This window comes from Drosophila teissieri, chromosome 4 (genome assembly GCF_016746235.2).
Source record: "Drosophila teissieri strain GT53w chromosome 4, Prin_Dtei_1.1, whole genome shotgun sequence".
NCBI classification, from domain to species: Eukaryota; Metazoa; Arthropoda; class Insecta; order Diptera; family Drosophilidae; genus Drosophila; species Drosophila teissieri.
This window is the reverse complement of record NC_053033.1, coordinates 1,314,533-1,334,675: the sequence shown is the minus strand read 5'-3', so window position 1 is coordinate 1,334,675 and position 20,143 is coordinate 1,314,533. Positions and strand designations below refer to the sequence as shown.

The window sequence follows — 20,143 nt, the reverse complement described above, 5'->3', positions numbered from 1 at the left end:
ATTTCTAATACAGATATTCATGAAACAGAACTAAAGCAAGAAAGAATGATATAGTAAGTTCCTTGACTATCAGATACTCGGTTCTTAGCTAGTGCGACGTGGATGGAATATACAAAAATAAAGAAGAAAATACTCTAATACTAAATACGCTAACCAACGCAACCTGCTGCGTTTAAGTTTAAGAAATTCAATAAAGAAAGCTAGATACTCTTTAAGTATTATTTGATTATAATATGATAAGCTCTTCGTCAATTGAAAAAAAAATAAAAGATTAAAAGAACCAGTGAAGCCTTTGGTTAAAATAACATCCGATGGTGGTTCAGATATGGGACAATATGAGGCATGCTCCGGTAATCAAATTCTTAAGATCTTTACGATTGTGAATTGAAATCGGAAAATTGGTGCTCCGGTTTTCGACTTCGTAAGAATTTTTCGATTTGTAAAACGGGCACTTTTGTCTAGCCGACTAACTTCACATTACTAAAAAAAATATGAAAAAATATCAAAACATTTTACAAAAGTGTGGGCGTGGCATCTTTGGGCGATTTGTGGGCGTTAGAGTGGGCGTAACCAAATCGAGAGAAATTTACAAGACTAATATAAAAATGAAAAAATATCAAAACATTTTTCAAAAGTGTGGGTATTGCAGTTTTGGTCGGTTTGTGGGCGTTAGAGTGGGCGTGGCAACATGAATCGGACGGACAGGCGGACAGACGGACATGGCCAGGTCGACTCGGCTATTGATACTGATCAATGCTCTACGAGTAACGGGTATAAATAGTTTACTCAGTGGTCTATTGATCTTTATTCCTCATCACCAAAGGGTCGACTCGGCTATTGATCCGCATCAATACTCTACGAGTAACGGATATAAATAGTTTACTCAGTGGTCTATTGATGTTTATTCCTCATCACAAGGGGTCGTTAAGTACGTCGACAAAAGCTATCGCGAAGGTTGCCATACTGTTGGTGAAACGAAACAGGCAGGTAAAAATACTTATAAAATATAAAAGAATGTATTAATTAATTAAAAGGAGGGCTAAAAATAGTGTTTGTAAATAATGCAATTTAATTTAATTACTTAAATGGTCAAAGTGCAGTAAAAAGTAATTACGAACATGGCAATTAAAACTGTGAAAAAGGTGGCACCTATAGATTTTCTCAAGCTCTCCAATTTCTGCTTCTCTTTTTTGGCAAATCGATAGAAATTTACAAGTTTAATACAAAAATTAAAAAATATTAAAACATTTTTCTAAAGTGTGGGCGTGGCAGTTTTATGCGGTTTGTGGGCGTTAGAGTGGGCGTGGCAACATGAATCAACAAACTTGCGCTGCGTCTATGTCTCTGGAGCTTGTATGTTTAATCTCAACTTTCTAGCTTTTGTATTTCCTGAGATCTCGACGTTCATACGGACAGACGGACGGACGGACAGACGGACATAGGCAGATCGACTCTGCTACTGATATACTTTATATGGTCGGAAACGCTTCCTTCTGCCTGTTACATACTTTTCAACGAATCTAGTATACCCTTTTACTCTACGAGTAACGGGTATAAAAATTTTCCGAAAACCAGAGCAGCTAAAAACGAAATCGTAAGATTTGGTCCAAAACGAATTCGAAAAAAATTGCGATCTGGAAGGAGATCGCACCATTAGGCCAGGAGTCATATGTTTGTCTGTCGCATGATAGGTTTGGATCCGTTTCGATAACCAAGGCCGAAAACTAAATTTGAATTCTTCAAATGCATATTAATTGTCAAAATCGTCAGTACTTTCTGATGCCTTAGAAATTTCGTAGCTACTTTTAAATTTGGGTTTGTATATATCAATAATTTTTATACATAAGTCATGTAAATTCTTTTCATTTGATCTTTTTTCTTTCAGGGAACTACAGATGCGTTTACCTGAAAGATTTCCAAATTTTGACGGTTTTTGGGCGCTAGAGTGGGCGTGGCTAAAAGTTTTTTGGCAAATCGATAAAAATTTACAAGACTAATAAAAAAATGAAAAAATATGAAAACATTTTTCAAAAGTGTGGGCGTGGCAGTTTTGGCCGGTTTGTGGGCGTTAGAGTGGGCGTGGCAACATGAATCGACAAACTTGCGCTGCGTCTATGTCTCTGGAGGCTGTATGCTTACTCTCAACTTTCTAGCTTCTATAGTTCCTGAGATCTCGACGTTCATACGGACGGACAGACAGACGGACAGACGGACGGACAGACGGACATGGCCAGATTGGCTGGCTATTGGCATGGCTATTGATCCTGGTCAAGAATATATATACTTTATATGGTCGGAAACGCTTCCTTCTGCCTGTTACATACTTTTCAACGAATCTAGTATACCCTTTTACTCTACGAGTAACGGGTATAATTATTATTCTTCTGAGAATCTAAACGAAACAGTGATCGGCAGCCTCCCATTAGGTGGGGATTACATTTTGAAAACTATTGATAGTCTATCGATATATCCACTTATGGGCTTTCGAAGCCACCATCGATGATCGCGGTGGTCTATCGAGAGCAGCGTGCGTGATAGCTTAAGAAATATATAAAATGATATATTTCTTGGATGGTATTTAGTTTTTTTTGGACACCTGAATACTAATTGAGTTTATTTTTTAATGAGTAAAAGCTTTCTTCAGAAAATATTTAAAAGCTTTTTTAGCAAGTAAAATAAACATTTGAAATTCAGATCTACATATATAAAAAGAAATAAAACTGCAAGACAATCTATTTCTAATACAGATATTCATGAAACAGAACTAAAGCAAGAAAGAATGATATAGTAAGTTCCTTGACTATCAGATACTCGGTTCTTAGCTAGTGCGACGTGGATGGAATATACAAAAATAAAGAAGAAAATACTCTAATACTAAATACGCTAACCAACGCAACCTGCTGCGTTTAAGTTTAAGAAATTCAATAAAGAAAGCTAGATACTCTTTAAGTATTATTTGATTATAATATGATAAGCTCTTCGTCAATTGAAAAAAAAATAAAAGATTAAAAGAACCAGTGAAGCCTTTGGTTAAAATAACATCCGATGGTGGTTCAGATATGGGACAATATGAGGCATGCTCCGGTAATCAAATTCTTAAGATCTTTACGATTGTGAATTGAAATCGGAAAATTGGTGCTCCGGTTTTCGACTTCGTAAGAATTTTTCGATTTGTAAAACGGGCACTTTTGTCTAGCCGACTAACTTCACATTACTAAAAAAAATATGAAAAAATATCAAAACATTTTACAAAAGTGTGGGCGTGGCATCTTTGGGCGATTTGTGGGCGTTAGAGTGGGCGTAACCAAATCGAGAGAAATTTACAAGACTAATATAAAAATGAAAAAATATCAAAACATTTTTCAAAAGTGTGGGTATTGCAGTTTTGGTCGGTTTGTGGGCGTTAGAGTGGGCGTGGCAACATGAATCGGACGGACAGGCGGACAGACGGACATGGCCAGGTCGACTCGGCTATTGATACTGATCAATGCTCTACGAGTAACGGGTATAAATAGTTTACTCAGTGGTCTATGGATCTTTATTCCTCATCACCAAAGGGTCGACTCGGCTATTGATCCGCATCAATACTCTACGAGTAACGGATATAAATAGTTTACTCAGTGGTCTATTGATGTTTATTCCTCATCACAAGGGGTCGATAAGAACGTCGACAAAAGCTATCGCGAAGGTTGCCATACTGTTGGTGAAACGAAACAGGCAGGTAAAAATACTTATAAAATATAAAAGAATGTATTAATTAATTAAAAGGAGGGCTAAAAATAGTGTTTGTAAATAATGCAATTTAATTTAATTACTTAAATGGTCAAAGTGCAGTAAAAAGTAATTACGAACATGGCAATTAAAACTGTGAAAAAGGTGGCACCTCTAGATTTTCTCAAGCTCTCCGATTTCTGCTTTCTCCTGGCTTCAAAACAAGCAATTGCAAATATAAAAGGTATTTTTTCACGTTGTTTGATTTTGACAAATAAAATGAAACAGGTGTTTGAGCAGCAAGAAGCGATGAGAAACGAAACATTCCGGTAGCAAAACGATAAAAAACAAGAGAGAACGCTATAGTCGAGTTCCCCGACTATCTGATACCCGTTACTCAGCTAGTGGAAGTGCGAAGGCGAGTCTTCAACACTGACAGTTTTTTTCGGTTTGAGGGCGTTAGAGTGGGCGTGGCAAAAAGTTTTTTGGCAAATCGATAGAAATTTACAAGTTTAATACAAAAATTAAAAAATATTAAAACATTTTTCTAAAGTGTGGGCGTGGCAGTTTTATGCGGTTTGTGGGCGTTAGAGTGGGCGTGGCAACATGAATCAACAAACTTGCGCTGCGTCTATGTCTCTGGAGCTTGTATGTTTAATCTCAACTTTCTAGCTTTTGTATTTCCTGAGATCTCGACGTTCATACGGACAGACGGACGGACGGACAGACGGACATAGCCAGATCGACTCTGCTACTGATATACTTTATATGGTCGGAAACGCTTCCTTCTGCCTGTTACATACTTTTCAACGAATCTAGTATACCCTTTTACTCTACGAGTAACGGGTATAAAAATTTTCCGAAAACCAGAGCAGCTAAAAACGAAATCGTAAGATTTGGTCCAAAACGAATTTTAGAGTGGGCGTGGCAACATGAATCGACAAACTTGCGCTGCGTCTATGTCTCTGGAGGCTGTATGCTTACTCTCAACTTTCTAGCTTCTATAGTTCCTGAGATCTCGACGTTCATACGGACGGACAGACAGACGGACAGACGGACGGACAGACGGACATGGCCAGATTGGCTGGCTATTGGCATGGCTATTGATCCTGGTCAAGAATATATATACTTTATATGGTCGGAAACGCTTCCTTCTGCCTGTTACATACTTTTCAACGAATCTAGTATACCCTTTTACTCTACGAGTAACGGGTATAATTATTATTCTTCTGAGAATCTAAACGAAACATGGTCTGGAACAGTGATCGGCAGCCTCCCATTAGGTGGGGATTACATTTTGAAAACTATTGATAGTCTATCGATATATCCACTTATGGGCTTTCGAAGCCACCATCGATGATCGCGGTGGTCTATCGAGAGCAGCGTGCGTGATAGCTTAAGAAATATATAAAATGATATATTTCTTGGATGGTATTTAGTTTTTTTTGGACACCTGAATACTAATGTTTTAAGACTGAGAGCCACATTTTGCCACCAAAAATGTTGCTCCGCTATTTTATATAAAGATTTGTGGCCAGAATACTAGACCTCAATTGCAAATCGTACAAAGAAACATGAACACATGCCTTCTGCATAATTGTAACCAAATCCATATAATATAACATTATTATAGCTCATGCACTAGACAACTAATTTTCACCGAAGTACAGCCTTAGGTCTATGGCTTTGGGTTGTCTTCAGCGCGCTTTTTCGTTGATAAAGCAGAGCACAAGATATGATGCTTTTCATAAATTGTAGTGAAACATCGAAGTCTGATCCCACGCAATAAAAACATCCATTTTTCTGTTTACAGCTACCTCTTTTACAGTGTATCCGACATTCCTAAAAAAAATTAAATAGTTATATGACCATTCTTTGACAGTGCATGCACTATAACTTTAATAATAACTATATGTAATGCGTGCATGCACAAGCACTAGCGGATACTCAACATAAAATAACTTATGCATCATCATAATAAATAAGACTCCATTAGCATGCATGAAGACTTTTATATATTACGAATAAAATCAAATTATAAAAAATCTATTCATTTCCTCCAAATCTCCAAAATAATAAATAAATAAATTTATATTCAAGGGAAATCATTGATGTTTATTTGGTAAATACAGTTGTTACAGATGTTTTAAATTCGTTAAATAACGAGTTGAAAAAATAATTATTCTAATTATTCTTTTCCGCAAAACAAGGGATAAAATATTTTCAACAAAAAAAGCTTACTAAACGCATTTATAGCATGTTATACTATAATGCATTTAGGTGTATTGTTCTCGATTTGTTAACTATAAAATAATAAAAAAAAAAACGATTGCTCATATTTTAACGATCGTGTGTCTTCGGGGATAAGTCGAAACTATGTTTTTCGATACATATACGATACGATATACATATGTGGAATTTATGAAAAAATTGCCTTTCAAAGTTTATGTTTTTTTGCAATTGAACATGTCAAATTAAACTGTCACAATTTTAATTATCTTATGGATCTCAGTTTACTTTGTTACCGTTGGTTTGTTAATGTTGGTTATAGCACGATTGCACGGTTTCTAAAATGATGCTACTAATTCCAATTCCATATTTTCGAAATACACAATGTACACCGATTAATAAATGACACAAGCAGTATATTTAACAAAATCTGAAAGAATTTGCATGATAAAAAACTTTTCTTAACCCTATTATTAATAAACGAAATAAGAAAACATTTTTGGATGGTTCTTAATAAATCGATTGGCTTAATGCAAGGGTTTTCTTCTCCTATTCAATCTGAAATATGTAAAGGAAAATTTACATTCATATCAATAAACAAAATGTTGGTTTTCATTGAACTCGACGTATTGCTTATTTATTTTAAGATATGTATGTCGGAGTCGTGCTGGCAACAAATTTGCTCTTTTTATATTGTAGAAGCCAGTCGACGTGGAATCAAGTTATATTACTGCATTCCAAAAAATACTATGGTTTAGTATATCGCTCCAATCCAAACATTTGGTCATCGAATACCCATGCCAAACAACCAGAATACTTTTTCACTATTTTGAGTCATTTGGTATAGGGTTTTAAAAAATTATTTGCATTATTTTGTTTTATTTTGTTTTTTGTGAAAAATTTAGATAATCAATAAATTTATAGGGCGTTTAACAGTTTCGTACTATTTCAACCATATTTTTGTTACATATTCACTGTATTTTCTTCGAGAACCGTTCGGCATCTTTAATGCTGTATATTATGTTCTCTACTTCAAAATGACAACTATTATTTCTGTGGAAGTGTGTAAGTATCAATCAATCATGATATTACATTATTGTCTTTTTTTTACCTAAATATGCACTAATGGCTGCAAAAATGCTGTCCTTTCAGATATAATATCCTCAGGGAATGCAACGCTCAGGAAACATATAAATCTTACCTAACACATGTGCCTGCATTTATGTTTGCATATGAAATGCTTTAATACTACCTATAAATTCATATATTAATGGATTATAGTATTGTAAATATGGCATATGAACGTTTTGGAATTCTTCTTGAAAGTGAACAGTACGATGAAGATATGGGCAACGCAGGATGCAATCAGAAATTAAATGACCACGGTATAAGCAATGGTAAGTTTGGCTTTTTCAAGCATGGATACATATACATATATATGTATTTGCATTTCTATATATATACATATGTATAAAACATATATATATGTTTATATATATATATATATATATATATATATATATACATATGTATAAAACATATATATATTTATAGATATGTATATAGATGTACACATATACATTCTGTAACAGCAACACACTGTTTCATAAAGCATAACTCATACAAATACTAACGTGTTGTACCCGTTACTTGTAGAGTAAAATTTTAAATTAGACTCGTTGGAAAGTAGGTAAAACGTATGAAAAGCGTGCCTGACCCTAGAAAGTAAATATATTTTTTTTGATCAGGATCACTAGTCGAATTCTTCTGCCCATTTCCGTTTAACTGTCTCCGTATAAACAGACATAGAGTCTCGGGCACTGTTTTCTTTGATTTTGTTTTGGCTTTTGGCGCCAAACCCTAATGGTTAACGAGAGCTTGCGCATCAAAAAAACTAAATATCATCATGCAGGGTACCCATCTAAGCGTTAGTTGAGTGTCCGTAGACGTTCCAGTTCAATGATGGTGTTGCCACAAGTGCGCTCTTGGTAAACTGAAAAAAATGTCTTTTGCAGTCGTTTAGTAGGGATATGAAGGCAATTATTTTAATAAGTGAAAATTGTATTTCAACCAATTTTACATGGGTCCTGTAAGTCATATCGCCGCTGACATCATAACTTGTGTAAGTGATTCTGGCCACAATTTTAGTCTAAAGACAACAAACCAATAATTTTTTTACTTGAGAGGGTTTTTTGTCCTCCCTTTTAGCCTAATTTTTGTTTTAATTCAGTTACAATGCAGTTCTAAAGCGCAATTAAAATACTTTTCGGTCAATTTACAGCTGTGTTCATTGAAACAGTAGTGCTTATGACCTGCGAGTTTAATCTATGATTAAACTATGATTAAGCTATGACTTTTAATAGCAACCAAATTCAACCTGACTTAGAAATACCTTTATTTTTCTTACTAATATTTTGATTGGGGTCTAATACTTTGTTGCATAGCCTTTGTTGCTTATCAGTTTCTTACATCTGCGGGCATGGAGTCCACCAAGTCCTGGCAACATTTGGGGGGAATATGCGCCCAAGCCTCCTGCACAACTTGCCAAAACTGAGCTTTAGAGCTCGGGGAGTTCTTCAACACATAATGTCTAATGTCGCCGCCCCACAGGTTTTTGATCGGTTTTAGATCGGGAGATTGTGCTGGTCTATTTTATTATGGGTGAACCAATTCTTAACCGCTTTGCTCGTGTGTTTTTTGGATCGGTATCCAGTTGGAATGCCCATTTTAAGGACATTCAATTAAGTATAAGACAGCAAAACATTTTTAAGTATATTTACATTTACGTTTTGGCCCATAGCACCATTAATCATATGTTTGGGACTCAAACCATTGCAATGGTATTCCTACAATGAATAATAGGAAAAACAAACCTATACCAGCATATTAGGTCCACTATGCTTAACAGTCTTGAGTAAGTGGTTTGGGTTTGGGTGATTTGTTGAAAAGTATGTAACAGACAAAAGAAAGCGTTTGCGACCATATAAAGTACAATATACATATATTCTTGATCAGGATCAATAGCCGAGTCGATCTGGCCATGTCCGCCCGTCAATCTGTCCCTTCGTATGAACGTCAAGATCTCACATCTTTGAAAAATGTTTTGATATTTTTTTATATTTTTATTCGACTATAGCACTCTCTCTTGTATTAAACTAAATATTAGATTATTTAAAAGTAGTTACTTTCTCTTTATTAGGCAACCACAACGATTTGCACAGAAAAAATGCATTTGACCAAATTATTCATTCAGAATCAAAAGATAACGCAATTAATTACAACATTCATGGAAAGGTACAATTAAAAGCGGCTGATAAAAACTTTTCATCGAAATTGTAAGTAAAATAGTTTAGATTAAACAAATGATTCAAATTTTTTATGTATTTTAGAAGAATGAATACGAATATTGGCTATGAAATGAATATCAACTGTTTCAAAAATATTGGATATGGCGAAAATCAAGAAAAAGATGTAGCAAATAGTTTCTCAAACAATGGTATTAATACAGAAAAGTCTGGTGCCGCCGATAAAAATTCATCTTTCCTAACCTTAGGTACAACAATACTAAATTCAACTGGCAAGTCAAGACGGTGGGAACAAAAGCTTGTTCAAATTAAAACCATGGAGGGAGAGTTTAGTGTTACAATGTGGGCATCCGGGATATCCGACGATGAATACTCCGGTTCAGAACAAATCGGTGATTCGGATTTATTAAAAGAAGAGGAGGATATTGATTTGGATCGCTTCACGTCTCAAAAAAATGAAGAATACCAGAAAATGGAGTCGAAATTTACTAATTCACAGGCACTTGAAATGCATTCACCTATAAGCTCAGTTCAGATCATGGATCATTTAACAAAGGAGAGAGGAAGTTTGATTCAAGAAAATAATATTACCGAAAGGATTTTATCTAAGTCAGCCTTAAGTTTCGAAGACCCAATCTTGATTTCTGATTCTTCAAGTATTCAGTTGGTTAATGAAACTGCCGCGATGACAATTAATAATCAAACAATTTTTAGTAATCATACGGACAATAGCGGTGATCTGCATACCTTGACCAACTCAGTGCCATTTGATCTTGGCTTGCAGGAGGGACAAGTAAATGATTGCTTATCAACAACATCACAAGCCGCCCACCATGACAATACAGGTAAAAATAACATAATTTACAAAATAAACCATTAATTTTTGTTTTACTTTATAATTAAATGCTCGACAGGATGTGCTGAAATAAGTTTAAATCTTTCCGAAGTTACGGTGGCCTATGCAAATGATAAAAAAATAGCTTGCCCTCATAAGGGCTGTCATAAGCACTTCAGAGATTCATCTGCGATGCGGAAACATTTGCACACTCACGGTCCTCGAGTCCATGTTTGTGCAGAATGTGGTAAAGCTTTCGTAGAAAGCTCTAAGCTTAAAAGACATCAGTTGGTTCACACCGGTGAGAAACCATTCCAGTGTACATTCGAAGGATGTGGAAAACGATTTTCTCTGGATTTTAACTTAAGGTACAGTACAGTAAGAATGAGGGTAGATTAAAAAATAAAACCCAAATACGGGGTAATATATCATTAATTTCATATACTGATGTATGATTGAATTAATGTTTAATTGTGAATTAATGTTTAATTAAGTTTTAAGATTAATTTTACAAGGGTCTTTTAAGTCATATCGCCGCTGACATCATATTTTGTGTAAGTGATGCTGGTCACAATTTTAGTCTAAAAGTCAACAAACCAAAAATTTTCTTACTCGAGAGAATTTTTTTTCATCGATAAACTAAAATTGTTTTGAAATTCGAAATTTAGCCTTGTCAAACAGATTCCGACAATCAAAATTCGTGATTTTCTAAAAATGTTTTGTTTTTAAAATCTTTAGTCTATATAAAACAATTGTTTATGCTATTTAAATTGAATGCTAGATAAGGAATACACGTTCAGTAGTTTTTTTTGTTATTATTTATAATGTTATCACTTAAATGTGAACTAGAGAGGACGCTATAGTCGAGTACCCTGACTATTTGATACCCGTTATTCACCTAGTTGAAGCGCGAGGGAGAAATTTCCAGTGACGGTTTGTGGGCGTTAGAGTGGACGTGGCAAATTGGCTTACTAGCTATTATAGTTTTTAAGATCGCGGCGATCATACGAACATACGTACTTGTCCAATTCGACTCGGCTATTAGTCCTGATCAAGAATGGATACATGTTTTATGGTCGGAAACGATGCCTTCTGCCTGTTATATACTTTTCATCGAATGAAACATGGTTTCGGTAAAATTGCGTTTAAAGTTTGCGGTTATGGAAAGACTGTCTCAGTGATTAATTGATTAATTTGTGACTACCAGGAAAGCTCTAAAAGCTTTTAGGCGCCATATATATTTTTCCCAATGACCTCGTACTATTAATTGTTTTAATTGCAGAACACACGTAAGAATACATACTGGAGATCGGCCTTTTGTTTGTCCGTTTGATGCCTGTAATAAAAAATTTGCCCAATCCACGAATTTAAAATCTCACATATTAACTCATGCGAAAGCAAAGTAAGTTTTAATACCATATTAGACTACATTTTGTTTTTAATTTGTTTTTTTTAGGAGAAATACCAGCATTTCCGGGAAAAGTGGTTGTTCAAACGCTGAGCCAAACAGCCAGAGTGAAGATAACTCTACAAATAATGTTAAGATTGAGCTAAACGATAGTGTTACAGAAAACCATGTACCGTTTGTGGTATATGCAGACTGAATGTGTATGTCGATCAAATTTCCAAGTCCATCTCGATCAAATTTGGAATGATTGCAATAATATTAATATTCTTTAAACTTCCCTTTTATAAAGCCCAAATGAAAATAACAATTGATTTTAAATTTAATAAAAAGAGTTAATCATTATATATGATTTCGTCCAATATGATAGAGATTTAAAAACAGATTAATGGAATGTAAATTATATTTATAATCGAATTGTAAAGTAGTACATAGAAATAAATATAATTTTGTCCTAACTGTTCTTTAAAAGCAACAATTATATGCCGATTTGTATGCTCTTTGCCACAAAGGTTTAATTATAGTTCTTAAATCTATTTTTAGGATTATGCAAATTCAATAGTGAATAAAAGTACGTGAACAGCACTAGTAGTTAAATCTACCCCAGGTTTTGTACTTATTGAAGTGACTTGTTCATTTAAGTGATGTTGAATGATAAATTAAATAACCCATGATAGTGACTAGGAAAGTTGGCGAAGGCGACTATTACATTTTCAAGAATCTACAGTGATCGTCCTGTCTAAAACCATTCGAAATATATAGAAAAATCTAGTTCAATATTAGAAAAATACAATTGGATCGAATAAGTGATAGAAGTGTAAAGCTCTCAGCATACTAAAATAATGTTTCAATTTGAACTTTGGTTTAACATATTATCGAGTTTTTTTTATTTCTATAACTTTTCATAAGTGACATGATAAAATCTATTAGGCAAATAATAAATTGAATTGGGAAATGTTATAGATATAAAAGATGGCTACTTACAGTGTCGCTTAATAAGTTTGACTTTTTTTATACCCGTTACTCGTAGTCTTGTAAGTTTTTATCGATTTGGCATGCATGCCCTAAAGCCCTCAAACCGGCAAAACTGCCACGCCCACACTTTTGAAAAATGTTTTGATATTTATACCCGTTACTCGTAGAGTAAAAGGGTATATTAGATTCGTTGAAAAGTATGTAACAGGCAGAAGGAAGCGTATCCGATCACATAACGAAATACAGTTGCAAAAATACAGCTTCCGATAGAAATTTACAAGAATAAAACAAAATGAAAAAATATCCAATCATTTATTAAAAGTGTGGGCGTGGAAGTTTTGGGTGGTTTGTGGGCGTTAGAGTGGACGTGGCGACATGGGTCAACCAACTTGCGCTGCGTCATTGTCTCTGGAATCTGCATGCTTAATCTCAAATTACTAGTTTTTTATAGTTTTTAAGACCGAGGCGATCATACGGCAGACGTACTTGTCCAAATCGACTAGGAAATTGGTCCTGATCAAGAATGGATTTATGTATATTTAATGGTCGGAAAGTCTTCTACTTGTTACATGCTTTTCAACGAATGTTGATTCCCCTTTACTCTACGCCTAACGGGTATAATTAAATAGAAGAACAGAAAAAATTCAATTGACACAATGTGAGAGGGAAAAATGCAAGATAGGTTTTTCAAATCTATTTAGTTGAGCTGCCGCTCATCCATTGTGTTACAGAATTGGTGGGTTCTTTTATTGCGACAAAATTATAACATAATTAATGCCTCTAATTAAATAGATGCGACTTCTATTCACTGCCCGTTGTATTATTTACTTCAACAGATGTTATGAGTTTCCGATGTCTCCAAAATTTATATTTTTGTGACGGCTTGTACGAAAATAATTTTTTTGTACATTTGTGTTGTATTTTTCCTTAGACATGTTTGAGATTTCCTTTAAGAAAACAATAAGGTATATTATTAGTCATTAATATCTTATAAATAAATGTTTATTATTAACTTTTTTAAGGCAAGAGGTTTTAATTTGTGCTTGCAGACGTTGCCATATTGACTGGTCTAATGATACTAATTATTAATATATACCCAGGGTCTGAAACTCTTTATTTTGATCAAATTCAAACGACATAGGAGTAGTAGAAAAATTATAAGCTTATGGAAATATAATCTTACACTCGTTGTATTCGATGTTCGTTGAAAGAGCGTATAACAAACAGCGAACCAGTCATTTGCAAATGTTTTCGTCAGCTCCGTATAAATACATTTGTGGTCGGTATAAGTTGTTATTAGAAGGGTGTATCTAAGGTGGTTAGAAGGAACTTATTTTTATTGTGGAGTATGTAATGTTGCTTGCCGACAGAATTGTGCTTTGTCTTTTAACTTTGTTAAGAAATTGATTGCCAAAATAACCTATATATCGGAACATTGTAAGCCAATTATACCAGTTATTCGTATAGTAAAAGGGTACACTAGATTCGTTGAAAAGTATGTAACAGGCAGCGTTCCCGTCCATATAAAGTATATATATTCTTGATTAGGATCGAGTCGATCTGGCCATGTCGGTCTGTCCGTATGAACGTCGAGATCTTAGGAACTACCAAAGCTAGAAAGTTGATATTAAGCATACAGACTCCAGAGACATAGACGCAGTTTACCCATGCTGCCACGCCCACTCTAACGCTCACAAATCGCCCAAAGCTGCTTTTGTAACAAGTTTTGATATTTATACCCGTTACTCGTAGAGTAAAAGGGTATACTAGATTCGTTGAAAAGTATGTAACCGGCAGAAGGAAGCGTTTCCGACCATATAAAGTATATATATTCTTGACCAGGATCAATAGCCGAGTCGATCTGGCCATGTCCGTCCGTCTGTCCGTCTGTCTGTCCGTCCGTATGAACGTCGAGATCTCAGGAACTATAGAAGCTAGAAAGTTGAGAGTAAGCATACAGCCTCCAGAGACATAGACGCAGCGCAAGTTTGTCGATTCATGTTGCCACGCCCACTCTAACGCCCACAAACCGACCAAAACTGCCACGCCTACACTTTTGAAAAATGTTTTGATATTTTTTCATTTTCTTATTAGTATTGTAAATTTCTATCGATCTGCAGAAAAACTTGTTGCCACGCCTACCCTAACGCCCACAAACCGGCCAAAACTGCCACGCCCACAATTTGGAAAAATGTTTTCATATTTTTTCATTTTTTTATTAGTCTTGTAAATTTTTATCGATTTGCCACGCCCACTCTAGCGCCCAAAAACCGTCAAAAACTGTCAGTGATGAAGAGTCTCCTTCGCACTTCCACTAGCTGAGTAACAGGTATCAGATAGTCGGGGAACTCGACTATAGCGTTCTCTCTTGTTTTTTATTTTATTGTTAGTAATGTACACTTTTTATCGATCTGCATAAGAACGTTTTGCCACGCCCACCCTAACGTCCACAAACCGCCAAAAACTGTCAGTGTTGAAGACTCCCCTGCGCACTTCCACTAGCTGAGTAACGGGTATCAGATAGTCGGGGAACTCGACTATAGCGTTCTCTCTTGTTTTTAATTTCAGTGTTCATCGTAAACTATATGAACGACGTTTTCCACAATGATTGCCTTAGTTTTCAAGTTAAATATGACCCATTTTTGTACATGTCTACGCATATAATTGTTTAATTCAGTTTATGGCACCGTTATAGGGTTTTCGGTTTTATCAAAAAGGACAGAGTTTCTTAATTTCCTCAACAATTCGATTTCGCCACCGCAGAAGACTTTACTGAGAAATCTGTTTCTTCCATCTGCATTAAACTTTCCCAAATGTCTTTTTTCTACCTTCTTGCAGGTAGAATAAGTCGGAACAGACCGGTATATCATATAGCTGCCAAATGTATAATCAAAAACAAGGGAGAACGTTGTAGTTCTGTTCCGTGACTAAGGACTATTCGTTACATTAAAATGCATGCCTTTTCTAAATTTTCAAGCTTTTGAGGTTCTCGAGATATAAATGTTCATACAGGCAGTCTGACAGACTGTCGGACATGACCAGATGTTTTTATATAGTCGGAAACTTTCTTTTCTTTTTCACGAATCTAATACAATAAGTTAAACAAATAAAATATAAAATGTTTTTTTTAAAACCCCTCACACAATTATCAATAAAAAACAATTTAAATATATAAATAGCAAATTGGAAATACTTACTTTTTCTCCAACTACAATTTCATTTTGGTTGTCATGCTGATTTACATGAATACATTTATTACTATCGGTCATTGAAGTATGAATAAAGTGAATTCCTGTTTTTTGTGTAGCCGGAGGTAGTTTTATTGAATCGGACTTTGGGATTCTCCACATTTTAAGATCATCATTCCATGAAGAATTTTGCCAAATAGTATCTGGAGTCCTGGATTAAAAATAAAATATGGCGTTTTTAAAAACAATACTACCAATATCATGCATTGCAAAATTATAGATAGTAAACTTGACATTATTGTCAGTTTTTTACACGCTTTTGACCCTTGGAAGTATTAAGATTTATCTGCAGTTTCACAAACGCAAAAAGCTTTCTTGCCCACAATCTTAAATTTTTTTTAAGTTATTTTTTTTTTGTTTTTAATACTTTTTTTTTTGCCAGTTTCAATGCATATGCTAATAAAATTTTAAAAGTTCTTTCTAGTTCTCACACTAGCGGAGTAACGGGTATCTGATATTCGAGTTCTTGATGGTTCTTGAGCATATTTCAAAGTTCCACAATAATTAATTTTAAGGTTGTTTTGATTATCAGGTTCATTCATATCGCTCTCTCTCTCTCTCTCTGTAGGATTCCATTTATTTAATCTAAAGTTAGGTCTTACCAATTCCGGTCAAATTTTCGGATATTTGAAGGAAATTTATAAAGAAGTTGTTGGTGAAACTTTACTTGACGTCCAAGATTGCGAATTTCCTCCAAATAATCCTCTCTATCAAGCTGGAACTCTGAATTTAAATCGGAAACTTCCATTTCAAGCAGTTTAATTTTTTCTTTGCATTTTCTAATATAGTCATTTTTTATATTAATTTCTTGTGTAATAGTGGCATAATGCCCCTGCAATAGGTCGCGATCTTCACATTTGACTCTACTTAAGGCAATAGCTATTGCACTTAAGTGGCGTTGGGCTGCATATTTACGGGCCTTGTGCTGTTCCTTAAGCTTCAAATCATCTAAACGTTCACCGCCAATTAATGTGCGTTTTATTAGATCGATGCGACTTCGTGCTTGCAGTTGTATCTCTTCTTTTGATTGAATAGAGGGGAAGTTTGGTTTTGCTGATGTTGAGTAATTTGTTTTAAAAAATACGCTACAATCTTGACCTGATTCCATTATTTGAACATTTTTTGTTGAATTCAAATTTGTAGATTGTAGAATTTTCAGTGGTGATTCCTTTATTTGTTGACTATCTTGAAGCATTCTTTTCAAATATAGTATTTCATTTTGGTACTGACGAAGTCTTGCATCCTTTGGGTCTTCATTAATTGTAGGTTTATTTGAAATATTCTTTGCTCTACTTGCATACCGAAGGGTAGATATGGTTTCATCATAATTTATGTCTGTTGGTGATATACAAGATATCATAAGAGTTTTTGTATTCCCTCCCAAGGAATCCTAGTTAAAAATAACTTCAACAGTATATAAATAGGCACAGATATATATTTGTTTTGTGTTTCCAATTACCTGGAGCAGGCGTGTGAGTTTTGAGTCTCTAAACGGTACATGCTTTGCTTTACCATCAACCAAAGATGAAATAACATTCCCTAATGCAGAAAGTGATAAGTTTATTTTAGACGCTTCCTTAAGTCGGTCTCCTTGCGCACCAGTCTTATGCTGCCTCTCGGATCCTGCTAGGTCCACTAAACTAAGTTTTCCTCTACGTATTTCTCCAAATGTATCCTCCGATACCATACTATTAAAAAATGGAGATTGTTCCAAAGTGATAGTAAATATAGTGTGGGATCGTGAGCTATGCTTATTCATTAATGTAGATGCAGTAACACGATTTTTATTTCCAAAATGTAGCCAATCGTAACATTGGTTTGCATTGACGACAGGTTGTGTAGTAAGCGTTGGAACTGAAACACCAATACCTGGTATTTCTTTAAGGGAATGATTTATCAAACTCGTATTTTCATGTTTATTAAGTAAGTCTCGAATACATTCGTTGTAAATTTCCAAATACGTTACTAATGCCAAATATCTGACATTTGTTGCCATTGATATCGTTTCAAATATGTGATCAAAACATTTCGGAATTATTCCACTGTTGTTGCTAAAATTTTCATCGCCCTTTATCAAAAGAAGAAGAGAATATACAGGAAATTAAAAAAGTTGCTGAGATACTATTAGGAATGCTGTACTCAAAATTTTTAAAACTCTTTAATTACGCTCCTTTAACATCAATGCTAGGTTTATTGGATCATATAAATATATATGTATGTGTATATTTGAATATTGTCTCAAGCGAATAGTTTTCGGTATCTATACATACCAACATATATTAGTAATAAATAAAATTCCATTGTCTCTGTTAGTTTAAAATTTATTTTTTGAAACTTTAGACAATTGGACATTAAACCGCGATGCGCGTGGATGCATTGCAAACAAATTCTTCGTTGCAAACGATGTAAATGGAACAAGAGAGAACGCTATAGTCGAGTTTACCGACCTAATATGTCGGGAAAAAGCATACTTTATAATTTGTATGTATAAATAATCTGTTTGTTTTTAATAAAATTGTTTTTTTGTTGTTCGATGAACTTAAACTTATTATGCGTGTGTGTGTTGTGAGGATCTTTTCATATTACAATATTTTCATAAAATTTGATGGCTAATTATTAAATACAGCAATCAGTAACGAATAAGTGCATAGAGTTTTGTTTATTAAAATCCGTTTTCAATCAATATAACTAATCAATTATTAGATGTTTTTAAAGTAATATCCGAAAATGTACAATGAATATCAGTTTAAAAAATGTTTTCGCACTTTCTAAACGATAAGCATTATTTAATACATGCTCTATTCCAGTTTGCTTAAATAACTTTATCGTTTTACACTTTAATTGTTGGCAACGTTTAAAAACAAACATGGTTTTAAAAGGATCTGCATAAAAACCTCTCGTCTGGTGATCCTTTTAAAAAATGTGTATATTATAGGATCGGAAGCTCTTACTCTTAACCTTTACTCAAACGTTCACGGGTATAAATATACTATCACAAAGTGTGTACCGTTTACCGTCTATTTTCTATATTTTGACACTGTACCTGCATTGTGTGCGTTTTTCCACAACCTGTCTGGCCGTAAGCAAAAATGGTTCCATTATATCCTTCGATAGTACTCTCTACTAATGAATAACACATTTCGTCGTAAATCACTTCCGTACTGGTTTTCATATTATAAGCACTATCAAAAATGAATTTTTTTTTTTGAGAAATTCGAGCTGATGGATTAGTCACGGAAACTGCAAAATCATTTATTTCAACAATGTTCTGAAATAAAAAAGTTTATAATTGGTCGTTTTGCTTTGAAACGAAATTCAACTAATTGAAAAACGATGTTATATATTATAAAGTTGTATATTAAAATAATCAGGGTTTTTATCGCACTTTAGAATTAAAAACCAGAGAGAACGCTATAGTCGATTTCCCCGACTATCTGATACCCGTTACTCAGCTATTGGATGTGCGCAGGAGAGTCTTTAACACTGACAGTTTTTGGCGGTTTGTGGGCGTTAGGGTGGTCGTGGCAAAAAGTTGTTCTGCAGATCGATAGAAATTTATAATACTAAGAACTAATAACTAATAAGAAAATGAAAAAATAGCAAATCATTTTTTAAAAGTGTAGGCTTTTACTCTACGAGTAACGGGTATAATTATTCTTTGTTTAAAATTTATTTTAAGCAGCATTATACAAACAAGGTTTTTAGTAAATATCGATTCGTTTCAAAAATCATTTTAAAGGTTGTGTATTAATCGTTTTAGGCAGTACAAAGCTTGCCGGGAAGCTAGAACTTAATAAGAATATATATATCTACGGTGTTTTTAAGGGCAACATTATTAATCTGCCTGCTAAGTCTCAGCCTCTAAGGCTTGGAGGCTTATACGAACACGCGGACATCGCTAGATCAACGTGGCTAGTCATCCTGACAAAGAATATACATATATAATTTATAGAACTCATAATATATGTATTTTCTTTTACCTGTTACACACATTTGACGAATTAAAATTTTTAAAATATTAACAGCTACTTTGTCTTCCATATTTATAGAAACGGTTATATAACGCTGTTATAGAAAAATTAAGGTTTGTAGTATTAATTAATTAATTAATCAAAATGTAAATCATTGTATTTGATATTCCCCAAATATTTGGTGTAGTTTGGAATTACAGCCAATTTTGTTCCTTTACCTAACAGGTAATTCTTTTAACGAATTAAAATATTTAAAACATTAATAGTAAAAAGTTGCGGCTCGACAAACAAAGTTTCAATGAAAGGCTCGATTTGTGAAATCGATATAATAATGAAAAACACATACTTGGCAGTTTTGTTCTTTTTCGCTTTGGTTCATTGGACGACATCGAACAACAACTTTAATATTTTCACTCATTTTCCTTCGTTGGTTGAAATATGTCTAATAGTCTAACAAACTCAAC

General features: G+C 34.2%; 2 protein-coding genes across 9 annotated transcripts in view; one reads left to right on the top strand and one right to left on the bottom strand.

Annotated features, from left to right (window-relative positions):
• The window catches only part of LOC122622922 (kinesin-like protein KIF17), a 22,290-nt gene extending 2,147 nt beyond the window's left edge, over positions 1–20,143 (bottom strand). Inside the window, exons 1-6 of one of the 5 annotated variants that reach the window (XM_043801682.1) lie at positions 20,026–20,143; positions 18,752–18,976; positions 17,168–17,776; positions 16,311–17,098; positions 15,658–15,859; positions 12,366–13,407 (exon numbers count right to left, since the gene is read on the bottom strand). In XM_043801682.1, coding sequence (XP_043657617.1) covers positions 13,300–13,407; positions 15,658–15,859; positions 16,311–17,098; positions 17,168–17,776; positions 18,752–18,976; positions 20,026–20,097 — 2,004 coding nt within the window. In that variant the 5' untranslated portion in view covers positions 20,098–20,143 and the 3' untranslated portion in view covers positions 12,366–13,299. Of the gene's footprint in view, positions 1–12,363; positions 13,408–15,657; positions 15,860–16,310; positions 17,113–17,167; positions 17,777–18,751; positions 18,977–20,025 lie in introns of those variants that run through there. The other 4 variants (XM_043801683.1, XM_043801685.1, XM_043801684.1 and 1 more) reach the window with 4 other exon arrangements.
• Positions 6,755–11,966, top strand: LOC122622923 (polycomb protein PHO). 4 transcript variants are annotated; one of them, XM_043801689.1, is made up of 9 exons: positions 6,757–7,005; positions 7,093–7,337; positions 9,122–9,275; positions 9,330–9,436; positions 9,494–9,908; positions 9,960–10,090; positions 10,160–10,448; positions 11,363–11,482; positions 11,537–11,966. In XM_043801689.1, the coding sequence occupies exons 2-9, from the start codon at positions 7,211–7,213 to the stop codon at positions 11,682–11,684; spliced, it is 1,491 nt and encodes a 496-aa protein (XP_043657624.1). In that variant the 5' UTR covers positions 6,757–7,005; positions 7,093–7,210; the 3' UTR covers positions 11,685–11,966. The 4 variants fall into 4 exon arrangements, with proteins under 4 accessions (XP_043657625.1, XP_043657624.1, XP_043657623.1 ...); XM_043801688.1 differs by having other exon boundaries at positions 9,333–9,436; positions 9,494–10,090; XM_043801687.1 differs by having other exon boundaries at positions 6,758–7,005; positions 9,494–10,090.